The sequence below is a fragment of the Mesoplodon mirus genome (genome assembly GCF_964341445.2).
Source record: "Mesoplodon mirus genome assembly, chromosome: 1".
NCBI classification, from domain to species: Eukaryota; Metazoa; Chordata; class Mammalia; order Artiodactyla; family Ziphiidae; genus Mesoplodon; species Mesoplodon mirus.
The window spans coordinates 82,189,218-82,199,436 of record NC_138976.1 but is presented as its reverse complement, the minus strand read 5'-3'; the positions used below and the strand labels follow the sequence as shown (position 1 = coordinate 82,199,436).

Here is a 10,219-nt window from a genome sequence, read left to right as displayed (position 1 = left end):
TGGTCCTTTAGTCCAGAGCCCTGAAGACACTATTAAAACAAGGGAAATCCAGAAAGGGTATGTTTGTCGAATACATCTCCACCCTCAGCTTTCAGTCTTTGGGGATAACAGAGCTGCAGAAAAAGGAATACAAAGAGGACCTGAGTCATGGAGAGTTGGGGCAGATGTGAGATGTTAAGCCAGATGTGGAAGCCCTTATTCTCCTATATTGCCTCAAAAATTTGCCTTTCTTTTTACAGACCACAGGTCACCTCCATTGTCAGGTTCATTGAATGCTACTGAGATGGCTTGCTCAGGACTTGTATAGGAAGCTTGGGTTCTCTGGGAGATACATATTCCTATAGATGGGGCAGCTGGATCATTTGGCTCTCAGCAGATTTTAGAAAATGAGACTAAATTATTCCTACTCATGAGCAACTTTTCAGCAGGTCCAAATAGTGAAAGTAAATTCAGCTTACAACATGAAGTTACTGCTCGTTGGTCTGAAAGCCTTGTCAGAGAGGTTCTCTCACTGGCATATTTAATTTATGCCATTTACATTTTGTTGTCATTTTCCTGTTTTTTTTTTTTTTTTCCTTCCTTCTTGGTGTACTTTTTTTTCTTCTTTTTTTTTTTTTTTTTTTTAAAAAAAACAAAACATCCCTGAGTGAATACAGTGCAACATCTGCATCAAGCAGTGATTGTCATTTACGAAGTTTGAAGTGAAAAGTACAGATCCTGGGTCCTTTCTTCCAGTGCACATTTTATCATGAATGTGTTGCAACCACTCATGAGTCTTCATGGGGCAGGGACAGAGATTGCGTGTGGTAAAGAAAGTTGTTCTTAACTGAAATTTCAAAATACCTCGAGATGCAGTCACAGGAGATGTTCAAAGGGCAGCTTTTAAAGGTGCTTTGTTACCACTGAAAACATGACTTGGCTCTCTTTCAAGGGACAGATTTGGCAACTGTGGCGAAAAATGGAAATCTTTTTTCTCAACTGAACGGGGCTGAGTGTGTACTGGTTTCCACTATTTTGTTCTGGTTCAGTTGCTAGCTGTTTCCTGTCCCCTAGCTTCAAAAGGTTCATGCCGTCCCAGTGAAATGCTTGCACTAGTGGAAACGACACAAATTCAAATCCAGTACCTCCTGAGGCAAATGTGGGGAACAATCTTTTTCCTATATCACCCATGGGACAGGGGAGGAGAAATTCTCAGCCACTTCATCAATTGAGCCAATTTAAATCCTCTAAGGTAAACTGGAGGAAACAAATGGTTCCCTTTGCAACTGAGCAGGAATTACAGGCTGACAATTGGAAACACTAGGCCAACAGAACAATGAAAACAAAGTTTGACATAAGTTCAAAGCTCAAAGGGAAACACCAAGTAGACACATTAAGCATCGCCTATCACAAGCCAATCATAAAACATACATTGCATTTGGAAACGGTTTGGTTTAATTGAGTGCCTTCCATTACCCTGTTTTCCTAGCAATCAGTAAAGTAATCTTTCCATTAGAAGGAAATATGACTCTTGGAATTAATTCTTTATACAAAGAGCTAGCAGGAGTGACATTTACACCAAAAAGAATTGAGTCCCTGTAGCAGCATAATAAGCAGTCTACAGCTGTCTTCTTAGACACTGAAGGTAATTTGGTTCAATGTAGTTAAATTAATTGAATATAACGGTAGTTGAGAAAGATTCATTATTTTAAAGCCTTTTTGTTTTTCCCTATTGGTTTGGAATTCATCAATCATGATGTGGGCAAAGACTCTTGTTTTCTAAAAGCAAAGACTAACACTACTGTTTGATCATCAGTTTGCAGTTCTGTGGCATCATGGAGATGGCTCTCAACCATCTAACTTCAGGAAAGCATAAGAGATCAAAAAAAAAAAAAATCAAAATTTCCACTGATGGAAACTTCACAAAGCAGGTATGCATTTGTGTGTGTGTGTTGGACAAGGAGAAGAGGGCAGGTCTTCATGAGTTGATGGCCAGGCTACACTTACAGGAGATCATAATTTTCATTGTCTTATACACTAAGCTCTTCTCTAGCTCCCTTTTAAAAAATCTTATTTTGGATCAAATGAGACCAAAGGCATAAGGCCTCCAGAACACAGGCAGAACAAACTCCCTGGAATTTATGCTTTTCTGGTGATCGCTCTGATTGGTCAGCAAGTGGAGAAGTGAGGAAGTACTAGGAAATCCAAATTGTCTAATCCTGATCTCACCTCTTGCATTCTGTACTTTTAAAAGTTGCTAAAAAAATAATCCCCGGCTAGATGGATGGTGCAATTTCAAACGGCACAGGAAATAGTTTTGGCTTTGAGGTGTATTAGTTCTGTAGAAAACCCAGATCTTTTATTCTAATCTATCAAGGTTTTGCTATATTTTTATAATACAGCATTTTGGAGTTGAAAAAATTAGAGACCCCAGACTAGAAGGACATAGAAAGTCCTGCCTCCCCCTTTATTGCTGCTTTTTCTAACAAACTTATTAAAGAGAATGAACATAAAGAACTACTTCTTTACTCTGTATATTCTCTTTCTTCCTCTTCTTTGAAAAAAAATGGTTAGAGAGAAAAATGTTTACATGAAATGGCATTAGGACCCTGGGCTCTGACCTACTCTTTTCCTCTAATTTTATTAGCAAAAATTGCTGGTGGTCATAATCTACAGACTGTATTTCTCTGTTAAAGATACAATAAGCACCAAAATGAAGGTTCTTTCACAACTTGAAATCCAAAGGAAAAAAAACTGTTTTATGTGTCCTGGTGGAAATATCTATTGTTTGGTCAGAAAAGCCCTGGACTCCACAATGTTATCTGTGGCCTAATTCTTAAAACAGGAAAATGGCTCCAAATACTTATTTTTTTTTTCTCAATATGTACCATCTTGACAAGGCTTTGATGTCATTGATCGAAACAGAGTTTTTATACAGAGGTCATGCATTATATTTATTCCTTTGTAGACATTTCTGAATTGGTACCATTCTGCTATTAACTATAGATGAAAACTCTGGCTGGGAAAACAAAATCCTGATTGTCTAACATAAAGGTAACATATAACACAAGGTAAATAACATAATAGTGCCTGACTGAACCTCCTTTGCTAGTAGGTATGGTATTTTAAGCCACAGTGCATGTGCATGTATAAGTAATAGTCATATATAATATTCTCAGATATTATATACTCATTACATACATGCACAGTGCTTTCCAAGACAGCTACAAATTTATACATGCATCAACTATCTAAAAACATAGAAATCGTTAAGCCTATTAAGTGGAATTTTCTTAAATTATATTTGAACAATCAACAGGAAAAGTAATCATGTAAAGTACTGCTCTGTTCTCGTATATATCTACAATAAAATTCTATAAACAGTTGTCTCCCCAGACATACCTGAATAACATTAAAAAAAAGATAACACCCAGTGTCCTATATTTGTATATTTATGGTCATTTCAAAAACAAACAAACAAATAAAAGAGCCCCACTCAGGTGCATATTTACATTCTTCAAACTGTAGCGGTGAAAAATAATTGTATTAAGTGCAGGACATTCCTAATGTTGCAGTAGTGACATTTTCCTTAAGTCTTCATGAACACATTGCTTTTGTCTTAATGGTGCTGCATTCCATGACTATGAGACAGTTCGCTCGTCACCTTCACTTGCAGACGGTGGCACAGTCAGGATTAAAGAGCTCCTTGTATAACGGAGGAAAGAGTGTATTCACTATGTCTGGATGCGATTGCTTAAATACCTGCAGTTTCTCCCCGTGCAAGTTGCAAACTGCCGTGATGGTTGGTATCTTGGCTATTAACTGCAGAGTGGAGAGACAGGGAAGGAGACAAAGGGGGAAGCTCATTAGTGCTCTGTCTCCTGAATCAGTGTCCTTCCTGGCCTCAGATGAAGGGAACTGGCTTTGGAAAAAGATGTTCAAAAAGAAAGAAGGCTCACTTTCAGCTTCTCCTTTAGAACAAAACAAAACAAAACACCTCCCTCCCTGACTCTCTAACGAGAAAATAAAGAGAGGGAAAGAAAGCAGGACCAAGCTTCCTAATTCACTGTTCTTATATAAAGTAGGTATGGGAGGTAGTTTAGTTTAATCGTTAGGAGGGGTGCTCTCTCGGCAGGCTGACTGAGTTGGAATCCTGGTTCTAAAATAGCTAAATGGCCGTGTGGCTGTGACATCCTCTATGTCTCAGTTTTCTCGTTTGTAAAATGGGCTTACTTGTAGCACGTACTTCATCGTGTCGTTGTGTAAACTGAGTGAGGAAATTCGTGTGAAAGTGTTAAGAATACTGTAGGCATGAAATACAATTGTTAGCTAATATTATTATCTATCATTTCCCATAGATTTTTTTATGATGTGAATATCAGATTGTTTAGTTTTGGAAGGTGTAACCTAAATCATACGACGTGTAACTCACAACGATCTGGACTGCTTTTCTGTCAAGGTCACTAGCTTGCCGGTAGCTCTCTAATCCTTTCCCACCGTAATGAGTAAAATGAAACCTATATTTAATCAAGGGAGAATTTGGGAAGTCACTGGCACTCAGCTTCCTTAAGGAGGTGTTTCAAAAACTCATGGGAGAATATCCACTTATAATTGTTAGGTTTTGATATATAAGTATCATGTAGAATGTAATTTTTTGAGTTTAAATACCCAGAAGACTGTTTTAATAATTTAAAATATCCACAGTTTGTTAAATGCTGTTAGGTCTTAGGTTCTGAACAATTCTAGCTTTTGACACACTTATAATTTTGGAACACTTAGAATCCATCATTCAGTGTCAAAATTGCTTAAGACCAAATGTCATTGTGATCGAATTACTGTGGGAATAAGAAATGTTCTCATATAGATAATACTTTTACAAACAATAAACTTGATAGTTCATACAGCTGACCAAGGGTACACTTGAAAGTGATGATAAAATTAAGTAAAAACCCATCTAATCACCAATTAGGCTCACTGGCTCCCTACCCTATTCAATAATAAGAAACCATTTCAGCCTTTGAAGTAAAGGAGGAAACAGATAATTAGTTACTTTGTGGCTTTTCAAAATCAGAAATTTCCACTCTTTTATTAACTTTCCTTTTAACAACTAATGACTATATAACCACACTATAAGCAACTTTAAAAATAGCATCAGGATTAGACTTGTTGACATATTCATTAAAGGGATCTAGAACACATAAAGAAGTCTGGGGTTCAGACTTTCTTTTTTTTTTTTAATTCTATTTATTTATTTATTTATTTATTTATTTAATTTTATTTATGGCTGTGTTGGGTCTTCGTTTCTGTGCGCGGACTTTCTCTAGTTGCGGCAAGTGGGGGCCACTTCTCATTGCGGTGCGCGGGCCTCTCACTATCGCAGCCTCTCTTGTTGCGGAGCACAGGCTCCAGAGGCGCAGGCTCAGTAATTGTGGCTCCTGGGGCTAGTTGCTCCGCGGCATGTGAGATCTTCCCAGACCAGGGCTCGAACCCATGTCCCCTGCATTGGCAGGCAGATTCTCAACCACTGCGCCACCAGGGAAGCCCTGGGGTTCAGACTTTCTAGTTCCACTGCTATTTAATGATAGGGATAGAAATGAAAAAAAAAATCATGAAATCTTTATAGAATGGATGTTAAATTTTAGACTGAGAATCAGGACTTTCTCTCCAACATTATGAGGTATTTAAACTGGTAGCAGACACTTCTACTAGACACCAGAATTCACAAAACCGTACCGTTTTTGCTTATCATCTATAGGGGAAGACAGATGAATAAAGTGACCACACAGTCAAAAGCAGACCGAAAAACTGGTGAGTGCCATGGAGGAATGATGCTAGGACAAGTGGTAGATAATAGAATGCTCTGACTGCTTCAAGGCAGGCACTTCTGAGAAAGGACCATTTAAGCTGGGCTCTGAAGGGAGAGGAATAGATAACTAGATGCTGGGGCTGGGGGTACATAATATGTTCCAGGATCATTGGTGCTATTAGAACTGAAGGAAGTTCATTGTGGGTGAGCATGTTCAAGGATAAAGCTGGGGAGGCTGCTTGGTCAGATTATGCTAGGTCTCATAGTCTCTGCTAAGGTCTTTTGAAGGGTTTTAAGAAAAATTATCAGAATCCCATTCTGAAAGATTCCCTTTGAGTCCAGGGTGGAAAGCCGTGTCTTTTCTATATTTTCATAGGTAAAGAGTGTACAAGTGTCCACTTTAACTAGAGTCCCTTGGGAAATTATTCAAGCTTTCTTAACCAGCTGGTTCACACAGAAGGAGACTGCAACAATTTCGGAACACTTCTTGTGCATTACAATTCTCCCTGAAATAGCTACAGAACGCAGAGAGACTTTGAAAGATTTCTATAATCATCTGCAGTTGAATTGATGATGTGTGGAGCTCTTAAAACATCCAGATGCAACTCTATAATGCTTGTCAGTCTTTGGTGTGCACAGAACCATTGGAGTGCTTCCTAAAAATGCAGATTACGGGATCCACTCCTAGGGATTCTGTTTCACAAAGTCTAGGTGTGGAGCTCAGATTTCATGTTTGAAACAAATATCCTGAGGATGCTGGTGCACTGGGTCCATAGAACAGACTTTGAGAAATACTGTTTAAGAGGTTCAAATCTCATAAATTTACAACTGTTTTTCAAAGTAAATTCTTTGACGAGTAAATTCTTTATCATATTAGAAATAGTCCCGGTAACGGGGTGTCAAGTTAGCTTCTTTTCAGGAGGCCGATAAAAAAGTTATCATAGGCTTCCCTGGTGGCGCAGTGGTTGAGAGTCCGCCTGCCGATGCAGGGGACACGGGTTCATGCCCCGGTCCGGGAAGATCCCACATGCCGCGGAGCGGTTGGGCCCGTGAGCCATGGAGGGAAGGTTTCATTTGTTTGGTTCTGTTAGTTTGGTGAGAGACAAATAATGAAATTTCCTGAGTTCCCTATGAGACACAAATACTACATAGAGAGAATTAGTCTAGTGATAAAAATACAGGCTTTCAAGCCTGACTGTCTGGGTCTGAATCCCAGACTTGCTATTTACAGCTGTGTGATCTTGGGCAAGTCACTTAACCTCTCAGCTTCCTTATCTGTCATATGTCCATTATGACAGTCCCTATCTCGGAGGGTTGTTGTAAGGGTTAAATGAGTCAACACAAACTATCTATGGAGTGCCTGGCCCATCCTGGCAATATCTATGTTAGATGTCATGTGTCATTCCCACATAATGCTTCCCTCAAGGAGAGAAATGGTCAAGGTCATGCTTGTTCAGCCAAATAACATGGAGGGCAAGAAACCAGCTTAGCCGCTAACCAAGCACCCAAAATTGAGTCTCTGTATATTGTGGGTTAATGAATGGGGAAAATCAGCCATTTACTTTTATTGAAATGAAAAGCAACATCATATTGATTTTTATTTTCTTGTAGCAATTAAAGTAAGTTGCTCATTTAGTAAACTGTGATTCATAAAGTAGAATTCTATGTATTACAATTCTTAAAGCAGTTTTCTGCTCCTTTAGAGAATGGGTGGTTGAAAAATTAAATGTATAAGAGGATGGCCAAAATCATTCCACAGTTGTGCATTTATTGGAAATATTTAACCACGGGTTTGGTTTGGGAAAGTAAATATGGACTCCTGCTTCTTTCCTTCCCAAAACTAGGTTTAAGAAAGTCTGGTTCAGGATCTAGTTCCCTCTTTTAGGGGATTTCAATCCTATCCTGTTGCTCATCTGTAGAATGGGTTGAATGGTGACGAATGCTTTTTGTTATAGAGCATTGGGACCACTTGAGCAAAGAACACCGAAAAAGACAAAGAGCTTCCCCAACCTCTGTGCTCTCAGGAGGGGCTGATTTCAAGGCATCCAATTAGCTGTGGGAATAGAAGTGCTGCCAGGGGCATCCATCACTCTGGAGGCACCATGGCCAGGAGGCCAGGAGGAAGCAGCGGTAGCACTTGTCAGAGCCCAGAAGGGCCTGGTGGAGGAAGCATCAGGCAGTCACTTACTGCTCATTAATATTATGTACTGCAGCTGGGGGACCCCCAAGTCAAAGGGAGCTCACCTCAGCAGCAGTTAATGGCTCAACAACTTTTTAAACAGCTGAGGTGGTGATCCAGAAGCACTTGGAGATGGAGGGGGCAGTCGATTTCAAATCATCATGAAATTTCTTCATGTTTAAATAATCTCCATAGCAGGAGTAGACAGACGGTCTATAAAAAGTCATTTTTACACTCATCTCTCTCTTATGATAAACATTTCTTGTAAGAAGGAAGCTTTAGCTTATACCTACAGGGGTCTACAAGAAGAAACGGCAGCTGTTGGAGAAGAGATAATAATCCTATGCTTCTTTCCAGAGGGTGGTTTTATGAGAAAATCCACAATTTTATAGCTGGTACATTTGATGTTGGAAGAATGGAACATGCAGAGGTGAAAACTAAGGATTGTGTTCGTGTGGGCTTCCAGGCCATCAAGATGCCCTCCAACCTGAAGCAGGAAGTGAACAATGGCTTGATCAAAGTGGAAGAAACTTCAGAAGCACCGATAAAGACAGGACACAATAAGGTGAGGTTACATACATCCATTTCTCTTGTCCACTCACTTCTTTGTTTGTTTTTGGCTGTGCGGCATGCGGGATTTTAGTTCCCCGACCAGGGGTCGAACCCGTGCCCCCTGCAGTGGAAGCACAGAGTCCTAACCACTGGACCGCCAGGAAATTCCCCACTCACTTCTTTTTTGGGTTTTTGGGTTCAGCTAAACCTAGACACTTGGCCTAGATTTCTAACACCGAATTGGAGGTATCTGTTCAGGTCACAGCCCTCTCTTACCATCCTTACTCCATGCTGGCATCCACACTGTATGGCATGTTTTCTCAGGGAATGGCTGACTAAAGTGGAAGTGGACATTTGGTTTAACTGGGGTTGGAATTTGGAATCAGACGGTGAGCCAGCAAGTTACTTTCTAAATGTAGCAGAAACTATGAGTGACCTAAGGAGCTGGAGCTAAGAGCTACCCATATTTCAGGGAAGCAGAGAAAACTGGTGTTCAGAGAGGGAGAAGAATAAAGTAGATATACATAAAGAGAGAGAAACTTGTGAGATGGAGAATTCTGAAGGCTTCCTAATTCCTTGTCCTAGTGTTTCCTGAATGGGGGCTGAATTTTTTTACCTTAGATGAGATTTCTCTCCATTAGTTTATTTTATTATTTTCTCTTTGCTTTACCTGGTGTGAGCTGGTTCCTGTTATGTGTAACCCAAGAGTCCTAACTAATACATCGACTTGCAACTTGATGAGTGAGGAGGAACATCAAAACCTCTCTTCTTATTATAGACCATTAGTCCGATGGACAACCCTTGAAATTTCTGGGTGTTGGACCTGTAGTGTATGCCAGCAAACTATAAATGGCTAAAATGGATTGAAATAATCTGGTCTCTCACAGGAATCCCTCAAGGAAACCGCTAAAGGGCCAAGACCATGTGTTATTTGCCTTTCCCTTCTCTGCATCTGGCATACAGTACATGCTCAATATACATGTAGGTTGAAGTAGAAAACTATTCCATGAGAAAGGTATGTTTCTTGAGTATCGATTTGGAATTTAAAAACTTGGATGATCTATTGAACTGTTTTTTATAATTTTGACTCTTGCATTATTTTACAGTGTATATACCATGTGAGGAAACCTGAGCAGGGCTCCTGGAGTGCCCAGTTTTACATGGGCAGTGGTTACACAGGTATGTTAACTTTGTGATGATTCACTGAACTAAACACTTAGGATTTAAGAACTTCCAGCATGTATGTTATACTTTAAGAAAGTATAGAAAATTTAAATATAAAACAAATTCCTAACCAAATATGAAGGGGAACAAGGAGGCTCAGACCACAAGGCCACATCATCTGAACTAGGACCCCTTAAGTGCTGACTGGACAGACTGTTGTTTAAGATTAAACTGATGAATCCCTAGGCCCACCTACTAGGAATTCTAATGTGACACCTAGTGTCCTGAATGAAGAATAAGCAGGCTTCAGGCAAAAACATCCCATTATTAATCATGACATAGTCTCTTTAGATCTCACTGAGCAAGCAATGAAAATCAATGTAAATGACCCTTGGCAGTTTTCACTAATCTCTCAATCCGTGCTCGCTCCATAGACCCTATCTATGAGTCAATATGGCTTTTTTTTTTTTTTCTAAATCTGTATCTTAATAGCACTACTAAAGTGAGAGTGACCAGGAGTGATTTCTTTCAAGTAATAT

At 39.6% G+C, this 10,219-nt stretch overlaps 1 protein-coding gene across 1 annotated transcript in view; it reads right to left on the bottom strand.

The window, feature by feature from the left end:
- Nucleotides 1-3,163: 3,163 nt before the first annotated feature.
- The window catches only part of RORB (RAR related orphan receptor B), a 178,388-nt gene continuing 171,332 nt past the window's right edge, over nt 3,164-10,219 (bottom strand). Inside the window, exon 10 of the mRNA XM_082628156.1 lies at nt 3,164-3,801. Coding sequence (XP_082484282.1) covers nt 3,646-3,801 — 156 coding nt within the window. The 3' untranslated portion in view covers nt 3,164-3,645. The remainder of the gene's footprint in view (nt 3,802-10,219) is intronic.